Source organism: Anthonomus grandis, chromosome 16, assembly GCF_022605725.1.
Source record: "Anthonomus grandis grandis chromosome 16, icAntGran1.3, whole genome shotgun sequence".
Taxonomy (NCBI): domain Eukaryota; kingdom Metazoa; phylum Arthropoda; class Insecta; order Coleoptera; family Curculionidae; genus Anthonomus; species Anthonomus grandis.
The window spans coordinates 10,050,681-10,069,159 of NC_065561.1; the positions used below are offsets into that span (position 1 = coordinate 10,050,681).

General features: G+C 34.1%; 1 protein-coding gene across 1 annotated transcript in view; it reads left to right on the forward strand.

Annotated features, from left to right (window-relative positions):
• Positions 1-18,479, forward strand: part of LOC126745794 (endonuclease/exonuclease/phosphatase family domain-containing protein 1-like) — a 55,629-nt gene that overhangs the window by 11,725 nt on the left and 25,425 nt on the right. The window contains exons 3-5 of the mRNA XM_050453793.1: positions 7,384-7,617; positions 14,044-14,225; positions 14,283-14,513. Coding sequence (XP_050309750.1) covers positions 7,384-7,617; positions 14,044-14,225; positions 14,283-14,513 — 647 coding nt within the window. The remainder of the gene's footprint in view (positions 1-7,383; positions 7,618-14,043; positions 14,226-14,282; positions 14,514-18,479) is intronic.

Genomic DNA, 18,479 nt, shown 5'->3' on the forward strand with positions numbered 1-18,479 from the left:
AGGAGTAACAGCTGTTTATTTAAAAAAAAAACATTGATTTACCCCCCACTACTTTATTTTAATAGATACGTCACAAAGTGTTAAACAAAAATTACTCGCGTAAAGCTGAGCTTTAAAAAGCATATATTTTTACTGAGTAGATTTCAGTAAAAAATACTTAAAAGTTTAATACGGCGGTTACGCCCCCTGGCGACCATCTTGGAAATCTAAAAATATTTTTCACGGTATTCTTTTGGCCACTTTAGTCATAAAATTTTTTACCGCAAGTCTCTACGACGAATAGTTTCCAAAATACAGCACTTCGAATTCTTATCTGGCCACCATAACATTGAATAACTTTTCTACCCAACATACATACATGCCGCTTTTTCGCTTAGACTAAAGACAACAAATCCAAATATAATCAAATTGCCAATTACTACAAGGGATATTCGTAATCTGTATGAATTTTTCAGTTTTCAATTCTATAATAACGATAACGATTAAAATAAAAACTAAAAACCATAGACAACCTCGTTCTATAGATCAACAAGTATTCAATATCAGCGTTATTCGAATAATCCGGTTATCAAATCATTAGGTTATTCTCATCGCTAAACAACACTGCAATGATAAATAAGTAGGAAAAACCACCAAGTGGTATTCTAATACACAATGCTTTCTGACCAGTATCAAAAATGTTTGCTTTAGTAGCAATGAAGCTGTCTTTAATTGCAAATAACACATCACCCCCCTGAGATTTATCTGTTAGTATTTTACTCCTGTCATTTCTTAAAATAAGTCTGCCTTTAAAGCTAAAAGCTGCATTAATAATAGAATTATCTAACCATGTCTCCGATAACACAACTAAGTCAAAATCATTAAGCAGTAAATTGCGTTCACGTTAGTTTAATTTTGTTTTTATGCTTTTACAACTTTGGCGGCTATTTCTCTTAGTTCCTGATGACAATTTACACTACAAAAATTGTTTAGATTTTGGCTAATGAAATGTACATTATGTGCAGAAAAAGATATGTTAAGACTGTAATCCAATCATTGTCAGTTGATTTATTAGGAGTTCAAAGGTGGATATTAGATGTATTATGGTTCAGTGATGTACTATTAGGGTTGGGATGATGATATGCAAATGAATAAAACTTATTATAATTTTTTACCAATTAAAATTTAAAATAATTTTTAATATTTATTTATTACTGTCTGATGGTTAATTATTTTAAATCTGTGATTAATAATTTCTTAAGTGGACAGAGATAATAGCAGTATTTATATTACTTAAATGTCCTATAAAATATGTAATCACGTGACAAACATAATTTTTTTATAATTGTTTTCCTTTAGTACATCTTGATTAAACATTTTCAAGTGCCTGTACCGAGAAATAATCATTTCACAATTCTGCTTGATTAAGGGTTAATAAGTGCATTACAGGTTCATAATTATTTGTTATTAATTTTTTGCAAATTTCTTACGTTACATCATTATTTCAAGAAGCAATAATGCTTTACCGGCTTGTGGCATGCTTTTGTTTAGGGTTCAGACAATAAAATCTTTTAAAGATTTTCTTTGGTTTTTAATTTTTCGTAACACTTTATTTGTTGGTAAAAATTACTTTATATCCAATGTATTCTTCTTCTACCCATGCCATGCAAATTCTTGCATAGGCGTCCGTCATATGCTTTTGTCAGTTGCAGCATTTTGGATTTGAAAACTACTTATACCCGTCCATTCTCTAATATTCCCTAACAACGAAAGCCTCCCTTTTCCTATTCCCTTCTTTCCTACTTCGATATTATCTTAAAGGATAAGGCGCTGGAATTTATAGCGTTTTCCTCTCATAATATATCCTAAGTATGATATTTTCTACGTTTTAATACTTGGAAAAGATCAGGATTTTTTATTGGTTGTCTTTGAACAACTTCTTCATTTCTTATGTGGTCTACCCAAGATATTCTCAGCATTCTTCTCAGACATCACGTCTCGAAATCTTTCAATTTATTTATTAACTTGCTTTTAATGTCTAATCCTTTAAACCGTACAAAAAAACTGGCCAAACTTCACATTTTAGAGTTATGAATCTCAGTCTTTTATTTTTGAGTTTTTTGAATTTAAAGAAAGTTGCTCTTGATTCTATTCTACATCTAATCTCTTGTTCTGGGTCCCAATTTTGGTTCAAGATAGACGCCAGATACTTGAATTTTGTGTCACTTGCTCAATATTCTTTTCATTTACCTGAATTCAAGTTTGTGGAATATTAGTCCTATACACGACCATGTTTGTCCTATTCATGACCATTAGTTCGTTTTTTTTTGTATTTATTTTCAGATCTAATCTTATGCTTGTTTCATTTACATGATTCAGTGATTCCTGAAGATCATTTTCATTATCCGCGATTATTACAGTAACATCTGCATATCTGATATTGTTGATATGTATTCCGTTCACTTTAATACATATAGCGTTATCTAAAACCGAGATTGATCAACCTTAGTGATAAAACGCAGCCTTGTTTACACCCTTTTTTATATCGAACTCTTCGGGATTGCGAATTAATCGAATGTCTTTACTATCTAGACCCAGCTCCTCAAGGTACGATATTAGGTCAGGTTTTACACTGTCGAAGGCCTTCTCATAACAGTTGAAACACATGAAAACACCCTTTCTTTCTTTGGTGCTGACAATTTGGTACCAAGGTTTGTATACTGAATATTGCTTCTCTTGTTCTGAAATTATTTCCAAACTCAAACTGACTGTTGCCGCTAGCTTCTTTACATTTTTTATAGAGCTTCGTGTGCAAAATTCGCAGAAAAAGCTTCAACAAATAACTCACTAGACTTATAAACTGGTAATCTTTTTATGTTTTTGCATTACTTGATTTTGTGAAGTTATAAAAGTACATGGAAGGAGTATGTCCCTTGTCATCTTTTTGTTCTTGTTGAAATTATCTTTATGTTCTGTTCATTAATAAATTAGAACTGAGCAGAAAACATATAGTTGTGATTTCATTTCATTCAGTTGTCGTTTTATTCTTCATGACCTAACATCATCGAGCCAAAATGGCTCTCACATACAGACCTGTAACAAGTACATTTCGAGAAGTGCCCGCTTAAGTACGCACATTTCAGCTAGCTAGCCTAGAAACGCAACAATGCAAAGAACCTGTTAAAACTCAAAAAAATTTGTTACAAAATATCAAATGTCACCAAGCTCCAATGAGTGCGTCTAATAACTTTCAAGGAGGAATCTTCTACTTTATTTGCGGACCTACAGGCCTCGAGCAAACCAGAATTTAAATTTGACTTTAAGCCCCGAAAATGGGCGGAAAAAGCAACTGATAACAGCCCATTTCCTTCCAACATCCAAAAAATACTTCATGTGGCTTACACGGACCAATCGAAAGCCGAAGATAAACTATGAAAATACAAAATAATAGGACTGATTCAATCGAGGAACTATTCAACTACCTATAAAATCCTGAAGCGATTATACACTTATCCCGCTGACAATACAGGGTCGAGCGATTGTGGTAAGAAGATTGGCAAGTGCGCCTTCAGGCAAATAGTGAATAACTGCAAGGTGGTGAATAAAAACTGTCCAAGATTTAAATTGGGCGATTGCGATCAAAGGGATCCATCTGCAAATTGAATTACTTGGATCCACATTGTATAAAAAAGTTTGCGTCTTACCCGTCATATAGCGAAGACTGCGTAGAAGCGTTGTCAGATGATCCATTTGAATGCCAGCAATGCACGTGGCGTATCTGCGATGGCGCCGCCTCCGAAGCGACGTTGCAGTTATTTCGGATCCTTCGAATTCTATGAGATTACATATTGACGAAATAAATACCTGTTACAAAGCAGACCTCTTGGACTGATATTGAACTTGTTGATATGTTGTTGAACAAAAATAAAAATTGGTCTAACTGTTTACTATTAGAAAAAGAAGCCAAACGAAGCCGGACGAAAAAGCTCCTAGTGTTATGATCCCCTATGCCTATCCGACCAACAGAAAGAATCGAGACGAACTAAACTTTTATTAATTTTAGATAATTGTGAACTGATAGTCTATACAAATAAGAGAGAATAAAACAGCAACTGAAATTCATCTCATTTAAAATAACCTTTTAAATGTAAAAAATTAGCATAGTAAACAAAAGAATGTTGGCACTTAATATTTAAAAAAAAATTACTTAAATCAAAGAAAACATACTATCAGGACCTAGGGTTTTATTATTCTTCACAAGCTTGACTAAATGATCTCTTCTATTAATATACTTATCAGTTCTTCTAATTGAATCGTTGGGTTGTTTAAACGGTCGTCATTAAAAAGCTTAATTGCATGATTCCTTTCAGATTTCCGATATTCTGTCTATACCCATTCCCATCATTATTTTCTTTTATTTTAAACATTAAGACGTGATATTGAGGTGTTCAGCTTCTTTACATCGTTCAGTAAGTCATTTTTCCTTTGCTCTTGTGATCTCGTTTCTGTTCTTCTCTTCGTATTTTTGAGCAGTTTTATTTCGAATCTTTTCTTCTTATTTTTCCCTTTAGCTTTAGATAGACGTAGCGAGATGTTGGCCCTAGCTGAATTATGATCTTCGATTCGATATCAGCACCTGGCATTGTAGCAACACTGGTTATCAGGTTCTTGAATCTATGATTTTGTTGCGCACTATGCATTGGTCTTTATCTTGATATGACTTCCAAGTATAGAGGCGATAGTATGATAATTTATATCATACATTTTTAATAACCAAATTGTTTTCCTCACAATAGTGGATTAATCTTTGTCCTCCTTCGTTTTTGCCACCTAAGTTATAGTCTCCAATCACAGTTCCTATTCTGTCCCTACCTACTTTGACATTAAGGTCTCCCATTAGTATGTTGATTTCATTCGGTTTGGTTTTTTTTGGGTCTGTTGCGGCTCCTTGGCTATTGCCTAGTGGAGCCTTGCATATGCTGGTATCTCAATTAGGTCCCTGCATAGTTTCCTCCGTCCTTCTCGTTTTGCCTTTTTTATGGCATCATTGTATGTGGTTAAGCTTTGTATTGATTCCACTCCCCAGTTCTCTTTGCTCTGTTAAAGAGTTCTCTTACTGTCCGCCTGAGCTCGCTCAGTTCTCGATTCCACCAGGAGGTATTCCCTGCCTGGCATGGTTTGCTTGGGAGACGTGATTTTTCAAATGCATCTCTAATAGCCGCTGTAACTGACTCTGTCAGTATTTCGAACTCCAGGTTGTTTTTAGCCTTCGTTGGACAGTTATCCAGGTTACGTCTCAGTGTCTCTTTATAGAGACTCCAGTTGGTTTTTCTGGGATTCCTGTAAATCCCCGGAGTTGTGTCCGCAGATTCTAGTTCGAACCTTATATACCTCTGATCTGACAAACTAGGTTCGTCAGATACGTGCCACCTTGTCACAAGGTCACAAATGCGTCCCTTGCCTAGTGTTAGATCAATTACTTCTCTGCGGAGTACGTTGATGAATGTCGGCTCGTCGCCCACATTAAATATATTTAAGCCCGAGGCTGCAATAATTTAATAGTGACTGACCTCGTTTGTTTGTTCCAGTGGTCCCCCAAATGGTAGGGTGTGCATTGGCATCACATTCTATTGAAAGGTTGTCCGACCTTGCTGGTCTTCTAACCTCCGAACTGTAATGGGAGGTGGTTCCCTTTGTTAATCGTGCGGGAAGTATGCTGACACTATTGTTGTATTGTAGATCTTCTCTGCTGAGTTAATTTTGGTATTTTTTAAATTTGACTGCCGCCGTATCCCTGTCGCAAAACTTTCACAGCGGTGTGGCCTCTACATCGTTTCTTGTGAAGATGTAGCTTCCTAGCTTGACACAAGTCTCCCTTTAAGGTTTCCTAACCCTTTTTTAGCCCCTATAAAAATACGGTTCCTGGATTAGGGCTATCTGAATATCATTATCGCCCATATACTTACTCAAGACCGCGGATGCTGCCTTGCAGTAGTGCAAGTTTATAAAGGAATAGCCTTACTCCATCCTTTGCTCCTTGTGCCCTGTGCCCCCTTCTCTTACCCAGGAGTCTCAGCTTTATGCTGCCAAAGTTGAGGTATAACGATTGCTTCGATTTCCTCCCTTTGGCCCATGATTTCTCGTCTAGGAGGAAGGTAGCTAGGAAGATCTTCCCTCGGGAGATGTAGTTTTGTCCAGCCTGTGTAAGAGTACTTTCGGTTCCTTCACGGGACCCGGCACCCAAGCCACCAGCTTACGAGGTTTTGCGAGTTTGCTGGCCTCCGTTATTAGGAGTTTAGCTCCTTACCAGGAGGTCTTCTTCTCCACCAGGCCGAGGGGCCATAACTGAATGATGTTAATATAGATTGGTTTGCTCCACAGCTGGAGTACTAGAAATCTTTAAGAGCTAGGAATAAAGTTTTTTACTGAGTTCTTAAGTTGTTTATCTACGAGTATTCCGACTCTGTCGGTATGTCGGTGATTTAGGTCATCATTATCGTTTCTTGAGGAGTAAAATATCTTCCCTCCTAACTAAATCACTTCGTTCAAGGGCGAGTGATTGGGCATTCAACTTGTTTATTTCTTGGGTTAGGTTGTGCAGTTTTCCTGCCGCGCATAACGTTCTAACATTCCAGGTGGCTATTTTTGTAATCTTATTTAGCTGAAACCGAGGGATTCTTCCACCTTTTGGAACTAGTATTCGGCATTTGAATATCCTAGGGATGTCTGCATAGATCTTTAATGCAGTGGTCTCCCGTTGCTTTCTGAATCAATTCCGTTGATCTGCCTTTTGGACCGATTTCTCCATTTAAGGAAAAAGAATTGCCCTAGTACTCTACAGCTCATCCACCCTAAGCTGTTGAGAGGAAGGGGCTCGTTTATTCGGTCTACAGAGCCTCGTTGATTATCTGGCAGGTTGCACCACGTGCGGGTAAGAATGTAATTTGGGTCGGTTTTTCCGTTTTGCCGTCACTCCTTACACCCCTTCAGATTAGATCGAAGGGGTATATTCAGGAAGAATTCTTTCAACAAAATACATGTCAAAAGATTTGAATTTTATTATATTTTTATCCTGTTATATGTTATAACATTAAATGACTGACAAGTTGTTGAATATTTTAGCAGTTTAGAGTTGTAAATTTTATGTATTAGCATATTTTTAACATGCATTAACAAAATTCTCTCTAATAAATAAATGCAGGTAACATTTTATTTAAGCACTACTAAGTACACTTTATAGCTGGCGTTAAAAAAAAGTGGTTCATCTTTACCCTCTTTCTTTATGTTAATTTACAGAAAAAATAAATCATTCAATAAACAAAGATCTCTTATTGAAACTGTGAGGTTAGCTTATTATTATAGTTTATTTTTGTATTTTTTTTAACATTTTGTATCAATTTTTAGACCTCTAACAAGAACAAGCCTTTCTAATGGTTTGACACCGTCTTCCGCGGGAGACATCTTCGAATTGCTGTCGGCATATTCTCCACGACCTATTTTAAGTGAGGTTTTTAAAAATCTGCGAAACGGCGAATCCGCTGCGAGGATATGTTCCTGGAACTTGCATGAGTTGAGCCAAGATAAAGCTCAAAATCCGGGAGTGAAGGAGGTTATTTGTAGGACCATTCTGGAAAATGGGTAAGGGTAAGGAATAATAACCCAAAAGTGGTAGAAGATAAGCCATAAAGGTTTTTTTAATCAAAATATTTAGGTTATAATCTTGTTTCTTAATAGTTTAATAGTAAAGAATAAAATATGTAAAAATGAAAAAAACTGATGGCGTGATTGACTCTAATCTTATTGTAATAAAGGATGGTTTATTATATAACCATTGTCAAAAGTTAACGCAGATATCACCTACAAAGTTGCCAGAAAAATTATATTTTTTGGTAAATAATTTTCTCAAATTATTTTATAAAAAGAGTATACAATCTATTTTTAAGTGTAATAGTTGCTGTTACTTATGAAACACGTTTTTAATGATAACTTTATTAGACAAAACATAGTAGAAGACATTCTCTTCAAACTAAATTTAAAAATTAAAGTCAGTCTATCTTGACTTAAAAAAAATGTCTTTTCAAGTGTTTTTATCAGACAAACATGCCTAAATTCATTAAATATTCAGTAGCTTGATAAAAATATTTAATTAAAAATTTATTATATAATCTTTTTAATTGTATAGCAATAGGAATTTTTATTTGATCAATAGGAATAATAAAAATATAATAAAAATAATAAGAGTTAATTTCATATCACTACTGGTGTCTAAGCACAGCAATATTATAATATACAAAATTGCCATGCTTCATATTAAACTTTAGGAAGAAAATATTTTTTTCCGTATGGTTTCTATCACTGAATACTTACTAATAACTTGTATAAAGTACTACTAAACTACTAATAATTTGTATAAAGATCAATAGGTTTTCTTTTAAAAGACTTTATACGCTTGGTAAAATAAGCGAAAAAAAAGTTTGGCTTAGGCCCAGGACCTAAAATACTATAAAAACTCTTTTGGAATGATTTTTTAACATATCTATTATGAAACAATGACTTCTTATTTTGTCTTATTTTTGTAAATTTAAGCTGATAATAGTTGTAAAATTAAAAAATATTAAATATATTATAAGTTCTTTCTTCTGTGAGCAAATAGACAGATGGAAGGGTACAAGAATTTTGTTAAGAATTAACTTTTCACTATATTATTAAAACACTAGAGGTCTTTAGTGGATTTTATGTTATGTAACCCAAACCAATTAATTGAAGACTTTGGGCAAGGTTGGCATTGGGGAGAGGTAGAGATTTGTTGATTTGTACGGTGTATGTACCGCCCCATGCCCCATTTAATAACTACTAAATTTTTCTACATTTCTTTTTTAACTAGAAAACTAGTAATCTTAGGTGACTTTAATTTACCTTATTTAACATGGTCACATTATAATGACAACGCTTTGCTTACGAGAAATGCCACTGAACCGTGTAGTAAATGTTTTGTAAAGTTTTATCTTATGTTATGATCCTGTAATAAACAGTATTGTGCAAAAAGATAGCAACATTGAACTTTCCTGTTATATATCTTTTAGTATCTATTTTATAAGTCAGGTTTATATATATTATAGAATAAGAATAGTTAGAGCCTGTTTATATTTTCATATTATCATATTTTTTGTATCATAATAAATAAAACACCAAATTGTTTTATGCAAATTTATTATTCAAAAATAGTTTTGATTCGAAAAAAAATATAACCCAACTAAATTAAAATAAATTCAATATTTCGTGTAGTACCTCTTCTCCTTTATAACATCTGCACATCGTCTTGGCATGGACTCAATTACTTTCATAATATAGTCATTGTTCACTTCTTTCCAAGCCTTTTCCACTATTTCAAAGAGAATATTTGTATTAGAGCATGTTAGGTGCCTGATTTTGGTGTCAATGTAATGCCATAAATTCTCTATAAGGTTTAGGTCTGGCCATCTCAATCGCCAGACCATTACATTTATTTTTTCATTGGATAGCCACCTCTTAACAAATTGAGAAGCATGTTTTGGATCGTTGTCATGCTGAAATATGGCTGTTACTGGCATGAATTCATAATCGAGAAGAAACGATCCATTTTGCCTACTATTCTTACTATGGGTGCCATGCCACGAGCCGAGAAACATCCCCATACAAGAATATTTCCCCCTCCATGTTTAACTGTGGGGCAAATGTACTTTTTGTTTAATCTTTGTTCACTGGGGCGTCTGACGTACATCACTCCATCAGTCCTCAATAAATTATATTTAGATTTATCACTAAATACGACTTTCTTCCAATCAGCTACAGACCAGTGGACATAAGATTGGGCAAAGTGAAAACGAGCCTTGACGTTCTTCTTTGAGAGTAACAGTTTTTTGGCGGGCGACGAGCAGGTAAGTTGGCATTAAGTAATCTTCTCCTTACGGTACTGGAACTGAGGTTTACTCCTCCATCCTCTTTTAATTTTGCCAAAATTTGGAAAGAAGACAAAAAAGGATTTTCTTTGGAAATTCGTAGCAGCTGCCTATCCATCCTCAAATTTGTTTTTCTGGGTCTACCAGGAATGGGCGCCGGTGCAGCTGTTCCAGTAAGGCGAAATTTTTTGCAAACCCTGGATACGATTGACCTGTGAAGCCGTAAGCTTCTTGCAATGTCACTCTGCCTAACACCATTTTCGTAATGCTCCACAATAATTTTTCTTACATCACCAGAGACGGTTTTTGAGCGACCCATTTTAAGTTAATTCTGAGATTCAAAAATAACAACTTTATACAGCAGGTAAATCGATATTTAACTGATAAAATAAATGCGAAACAAGAATGTTGCTATATTTATGGACATTGCCTAAATAAACAAACATGAAGTTCCTTACTGTAATTGGCATTCTTATGATATCTCGGTATATTTATAAATAATACAGGGGCGTGTACTTAAAAGTAAAGAAATAATATGGAATAAATAAAGGAGCAAATAATATTTTTGAAAACATCGCTTGTTGCTATATTTATGCACAATACTTAAATATTCGGGTTATTCCTTAAATATTCGGGTAATTCAATGTAATCCTTTGGTGCTCGTGGATATCACCATGGGTCACTGGGGTAGATTTGGATCTGATGTATCAAAAGAACATTGTCTGTAATACGAAAGATTAACTTTTCTGAAGCAATTATTAGATTATAGATGAGAAAGTTGAACTCTTTCAATAGAACAACTTATTATGTTCCGGCAATGTAAATCCGAACCTTAAATGTTTTTATATGGGAGAAGTTGTTCACATAATACGTTAAAAATAAAAAAATCTTATATCCTACATGGTTTTCCTGGCACAGTATTAATCTAATAAAAATGGAAGTAAAAACACGCAAAACGGAATGCAATGGAAATATAAAAGAGAGATACAGACTATGCAGATTTTTCAAATTTACGAAAAACAGTAAATATAAATATTGACAGGGATTATAAAGAGTACATTGCTAAAACGAAAAATAAAATTCAACTAGGAGGAAGACTTGAGGAAATAGACTATTATCGCGCATCAAAAATAAAAAAACGACTCTTAAATCTAAATTACTGGATTTGGATTAGGTATCGAATTTTTGGACTAGGTATTTTTTTGTAATCTAATTAAGTTTATTTTTTTAACGTAATTGTATTTTCTACCAACATACAGTATACTCCGTCTATAAGGTACATGGGATATGGGATGTAACGTACTTCCGGTTATTACGTACTTATAATTCGGAACCCGCCCAAATAGTCTTGTCATTTTACTGGATATAACGTACTAACTAAAATTTGAATTCCGGCTATAACGTTCAATATTTTTGCCCGATTAACAGTAATTTTCCGGTTGTAACGTACAAAGGTACGGGGATTTCCAGTTCTCTACTCTGAGAATTTTTATAGAACATGCAAAATCAGATGACCGGTAGTTTTAAATTGGATATTGCGTGTTATTGTGCGAGTGCGAGTTTTAGTAGTTTTTTTGGTAAAATGATGATAAGCGCAGAGCTATAAATTTGAAAGAAAAAATAGACATCATTAAAAGTATTGAAAGTGGCATTAACAAATCGGAAATTGCGAGAAGGAAAATTGTGGCAAAAACAACAGTTTCTACAATTTGGAGCAATCGTGAAAAAATCAAGCAAGCAAGTGAAAATAAATCGCAAAGAATTAGGAAAATTAGGAATCCCGTACGCCCAGATGTGATCCACATCAGCTCTTATTCGATGGTTTGAGGTGAGAAGAACTGAAAATATTCCTATAAGTGGACCACTTTTAAAAGCAAAACTGGAAGATTTATCTAAGGGATTACACGGTGGAGATTTTAAGTGCTCGTCTCTCGTAATGAACTCGTAAAGTTCGTCACAACATCAATGTCGCAAAGTGTCCGGTGAAGCAGGAGATGTTAGCAGGGAAGCTGTGGTGAACTGGTCAACCGAGAAATGGCCAGGTATTGCACAAAATTACAGCTGTAAAGATATTTTTAATGGGAATGAGACCGGACTCTTTTACAAGATCCAGTCCGTACACTAAAATTTAGAGGAGAAAAGTGTGTGGGAGGCAAACAATCAAGGCTAAGATACACCGTTTGGGTTTGTGCAAATATGACAGGTAGGGAAAAATGTAAACTTCTTGTCATTGGTAAATACGAACGACCGAGGTGCATGAAAAATATTAAGAACCTGCCTGTTATTTATAAATCGAATAGACGCGCATAGATGACTTTAGACATTTTTATTAATTATTTGAAAGAGTGGGATGAAAAACTAGGAAGTCAAAAAAGGAAAATATTGCTTCTAGTGGACAATTGTGCAGCTCATCCAAAGAATGTAGATCTGACAAATATCAGATTAGAATTTTTGCCTCCCAATTGCACTTCTGTCATACAACCCAATGGATCAAGGCATATTAAAATGCCTGAAAACCTATTACCGTAGATATTTTATGTATCGCCTAATTCAAGCATTGGATAGTCAGGAAATGTTCAATCTAACAATTCTAGAATCGATAAAAATAATTGCGAAATCTTGGAATGAGGTTTAACAAAAAACGATTCAAAACTGCTTTAGACTTGCTGGTCTAGTGAAATCGATCGAGGAGTTTGATTCAGATGATGACTTGCCTCTGAATCAGTGGTACGAGAAATATAAAAGTGCTGATGATGATGATGACTGGGATATTCCGCTAAGTTTTTGGTTGCAAAATCACTGCCAAGACGTAACTACTGTAGAAAAATATCTTCCTGAACTAGATAATTTTACGACCATCGACGATAATCTGGTAGCAACGGAGACCTTAACGAATTGCGACATTATTGCCGAAGTTATACAATCAAACTGTTCAACGAATGATTTAAGTTCCGATAACGAAAGCGGCGATGATGATGGACCAGTGAACGAACCCATTCCAAGTTATTATGAAGCACTTTGTGCAATTAAAACTGTTACGAATTTCTTACAATATACTGATTACGGATCTGATGATACAATTTTACAAGCCTCGTTAAAAGTTGAGAAGCACATCGAGAATTTCAAATTGTGTAAAAAAAATCAGCAAACAAAAATAACACGTTATTTTTTTTGAAAAATCGTAACTAATAAATAGTACAGATTTATTTTGATTACATATGTACATATATGTATCCTATTTCAATGTTATATGTTACATATTAATATTATATCTTTTTTTGTATTTAATACTTAGAATGTATTTTTTGTTAATTTAGTCCTTTAATTAAAACACATAAATCTTTACATATTAATAAAGTACTAATTTTATTCACCCTAGAGGGTACGTTATAACCGGAGTTCACTGTATGTGGACACGTTTCGGCTATTGGCTCTTGGTGTCCCCAAATAGAAGTAAATAAATAAATAAACTTTAAAGGAAAATTTTTCTATATCAAAATGGAAATTTTGGGCATATCTTGCTTGGAAAAAAAAATCTAATAATCTCTAAAGATCATCAAAACTTTTTTCTTTTTTATAAAACCTCACCTGAAAATATTGATGATTTAAATTTGATTGATAAATAAATTATTTAAAAAAAAATTTTTTTTGAACTAAACAAATTCTTTATTTTTTACACCTAAATTGCTTAAATCTATTAGCTCAATTTTTTTTACATTGTTGGGCAGCAGACTGTATACCCTTTAAACACATACCGTGCCTTCTACCACATACTAAAATTTGAGGTCGATAAAATATCCGTTATTTCTACACATGTTTGCTCACTATTTACTTGTAGATCGACCGATTTAGTTTTTATTGCTGCTGTTGAATAGACAATTTTGGAATTTTAGACATATCAATGTGAGGAGGTGATTGACAGAACTTTTTTAATGCAATTTTAAAGTTAAATCTAAATTAATGTTTAAGATGGGTATTAAATGTGGTTTCTTTTCGAAATGAAAGGCCTGTATAATAACGTCGGCGTGTAAACATAAATGACATCAATTTTATGAAATTATTTATCTACCAAATTCACTAATATTTTTAACACTGGTAATAACGTACATTTTTTAAATTCTTTTAGTATATCCCTATTAGCCGTTCAAGATATCAAAGATGTTCTCGCTCTAAAAACAATTTGCGAAGAACTAAATAAGCCGACTCTAAGGCGGGTGGAGGAATGGAAAGAAAATAGTCTTAGTTGGAATTTTTGCATGCTGGATGTGCACGACACTAAGCTGGGTTTTATTTACGACTCGGGAGGCGGTAAGTTAAATTATTTGACGTTAAATAATTAAATATTTACGACAAAATGCTCGATAGCTGCCAATGTTGAATTAATTTCCTTGATGGAGAGTCCCAATGACACGTCGAATCACTGTGATGCTCTAATAGCTCATTTCCTGGTGGGTGACCTGAATTTGCAAGTAGTCAATATGATTCTGAAGGACGGTGCCGATTTGGTGTTTTTACATGAGAAGATTGCCGATTTAATTAACGAGGAGGAATTTGTTCTCCTTTGCATGGACTTTTCTTATTGCAAAAAAGTCGAAGGTTAGTTTGTTTTTGGTGAATTTTTTGTTTATAAATAACAATAAGATATTAAAAGGGTGTGTTTCTAACACAAAAATAAATTTAAAACCAGTGCAGATGGTAATAAACCACATAAATCTAGTTTGTTTTACCAGACATTTAGTTGTAAGAACTCAAGAAACTTTGAGAATTATAAATAACAGTTCTTTAAAACGTAATACTCCTAACTAAAAAGCTGCAATAAACCTAAAATTAATGGCATAAATATAATAGGGCAAGGTACAAGTTATATCAATGTGTTAATATAATCTATTTACCGTAATCGTTAAAAATAGGGATAGGATATCTTTATTAAAAGTTGCAGGGCTTTAGATAAAGCTCCCTGTTAATTGAATTAATATTTGATAGCAGGTATTACTATTTAACTTACACTTAAATTATAATATTATCTAAAACAAAGCCTAGAGCCAACGTTGAGATAATAAATACCGACTTTATAAAGATACTTGCAAATGTTCAATTTCTTACAAAACTTTAGTTAGTTATCGATAGTAATCCAAAATAACAAACGAGTATAATAAGTATAATGTATTTATACATATAATTCCAAAATATCTTAAAATACAACATTTAAAAATAGCAGCCGTCTTCTTCAAAGCACTCTGTATAGAGAATATTCAATTATGCAATAGTCTAGCACTCCGTTTTTGACAAATAATATATTCAGAAATATCAGTTAGGTACTGTACTTTGATAACTCCTCTCGAATAATCGCACCTTGATTGATATCGGTTTATTCAAATTAAGTACTGTACCTTCGGTGTCCTATAGGGGTTACTGCTTTTCAATTTGCATAAAAAATAATCTTACAATCTCCATATCCAGCTAAGCTAGCTTCTGTTTTTGCTCATCAGGGCGATTTTATGCTACTGAAAACTTTTTGTTTTTACCCAATAATTTTGACTTGCTTAGCAATTGGTGCGCCAGGAATCAGCTTTGTTTTAATGTATCGAAATGTTGTGTTATATCGAATACGGTAGGCTTTAGACTTCTGGGATTTATTTACTATGAAATAGCAGAACATCTCTACTATGGCAACACTGGCTGCTAAACTACTATATTTTTTCTTCTTCTGTGGCCGTCTTCTACGGAAGGTTGTAAATAAGGATCTTGTACGTTCTCAAGTTCGATATTCAAACCACGATGTTCGTTTTCATCCCGGTGCTCGTCGCCCTTTAATGTTCCCTATATTATTAGTTAAGGGAAGCGGAATGTCTAAGGTATCGCAGTTTTCGTCGCTTCAATGTGTTTTGGATCTCGGTCGGAGTCCAGGAAATCCTGAATATGCCACGATATACCCATAAATATATAGCATTTGGCCAGACGTAGTCTTCACTTAGATTCAGTTGTCTACATGTGAGAAGCTAATTCATTTTGATAAATGCACCTCTGGCTTTTTCATTACGAAACTGTATTTCCTGGCCAATGTCTCATTAACGGTTTAGGTAACAACAGAGGTATTCATAGTAATTAATTCTTGGCCAACTAATACACCTATTATTTCTTGGCCAACTAATAATTCCAATATTTTGCTTTAATCTTCTTTAAATTTGTTGTTAAACCACTGCTGTACTAGCCAGATTAATTCTTGTTAGTAACAATTGCAGACCCTCAGAAGAACTGCTCAAAACAACAAACCGCTCAGTATCATTATCATAGTGGATGTAATGTATTGGTACGACATTTACGTACATTTCTTTTTCATTTTTAGGCAGAGCTTCGGACAAAATAAATTCAGAGTAGATGTTAAATAATAATGGGGAAAGCACGCAGCCCTGTCTGACTGACTCCTCTCTGAATTTCTATCTCATCCGATACATGGTGGGCCACCTTACCAGAAGAATAGAATATCATTTTATTTAATGAATAATTCATAGCTTTCAATTTTAAGATCGCCTTATCCGATCCACAAATCAGTCTAATGACGATGTAATACTTTACAAGAAATGTTTGCATTATGTTGCAACATTATCTTTATTCTTGCTTAAAGTGTTAAATCTGCGACAAGAATTGGTAATTTTATAATTAACCTGTTTCTAATAATTGCACTAACAGAAGTGAAAATTTATGGACGCTCATGTTTCACTTTCGTTGAGAAGTGGATTCTGCTGCATACTTTTCACCATTTTCTATACATTTTGCAACTAGTTTATACAAAAAGATACCGTCTTTAATTGTAGCATGCTCAGCATGAATTTTCAAATCCAACTTTTTCCACGCAGCAATATTATTGCAACTTTTTATTGATACCGTGTTGGTCACATAATTATTCTATGAAAGCTGGATTATGGAATGGCTGGTTTAGCTCTTACCTTAAAGGTCGATGAGGTAAAAAGTCTTTGATTTTTAGTATCAACTGCACAATTCCGCAAGGCCTTGTTATTGTAAACATTTTTTTTCGTTTTTGCTGACTAATTAATCCTGTGGAAAAATGAGATGCAACTGGCTTACTCTTGAATCAGGATGTTTTTTTGTACGAGGGGCAAGGGCAGAATTAGGTCAAGAACTGGCGTGGTCAGATAACTAAGTTTCACATTAGCAAGGAGACTGGAAGTAACGCGTATCCAATATTAAACAATAACTGGGTTCGCAACCCTCGGCGCTGTTAGTCAGAAGTGTACTTAGCTCTGATTGGCTACTCTGATAGTTATCCTTGTAATTAATATTACTGTGTCGCAAACAACAACACTATCAACTGTCAAAAGTTGGCTATAGCCAATCAGAGTGAGGAACAATTCAGACCAACAGCGCCTGTGGTTGTGGCTACTTTCTGAAACTAATTTTCCTTTATTTTTGGGTACGCACGCTTAGCATATAGATCAATCTCTTTACATGTAGTCTCCTTGCATATTAGGTATAGTATACTGTTCTAGGGTGTTGCTTATCACGGCCTAAAAGTACGTTTCGTCTCTTCCAGGAAATTAAAAAAAAAAACAGTTTACCTTATTGCTAACATAACTTAACGTGTGACTCGACGAATATTCCTCCATATAGAAACACGTTAGACTCACTTTCTACGTCTACCAATTCCCAAACCTATTTTACTAAAAAAATCACTAATTTAAAAGAGTCCAAAATTTTTTTCTAACTTTCTATCTAAATAAGGAAGTACGAGAAGCACGCTAAGAGTCTACTCAATTTTTGTATATTTCTTAAGTTTTAATTCTTTTATAAGAATAATATGATTATAAATAATTTGACTTGTAAATTGCTGGCCAATTTTTGTATATTAGATGAAGGTTTTGTGGGTGAATTGGTCAATAATTCAAGAAAACAATTTGTTCCTTGCCAGGAACGTAGTTCTCTTTAGCACTTGACCAATTTACCCATCAAATACCACGTGTGCTATATAATATTATTGTCTGGTACAAAGCTTCTTTAAACGCCTAAGTGTGCGGCCACGCATAAGACGGACAAAGGATTGGAGAGGATAGCGGAGCGTTCAATTGCTTATTAAAAACTAATGGCCACACATACGGCCGAGCGTATGATGGAAGGACGCGTACTAGCTAGCTGGTAGCGAAGCGTTCTAATTTGTTTGATATTTTTCCGCGTATTAGGTTATTTCGTATTGATTTGGTGAATTACACATGGAAAATTAATTCTGAAACTAATTTAAATGTTACGTTTTCGATTAAATACAAATTATTAGCAAGAGATATTTTTCCGTAATAAAAACGTCACCGTCACCTGCGTTCTATAGGGTTTATGTAATTTGCGGATTAAAATAAGCTTCCAAACCAGCGAAATGTGTAAACAGTATCCGAAGTAATCTCCGCTCCCAGCTTTATGCGTGGCCGCGGCCGCACACTAAAAATAATAAAGTTCATAATAATACTTGAAATTTCGGATAGAATAACTAATAAGTAGAGTTGCTGAGAAACTAGGTCGTATTACCTACTTTCCAATTCCAAAGCTTGATAATTC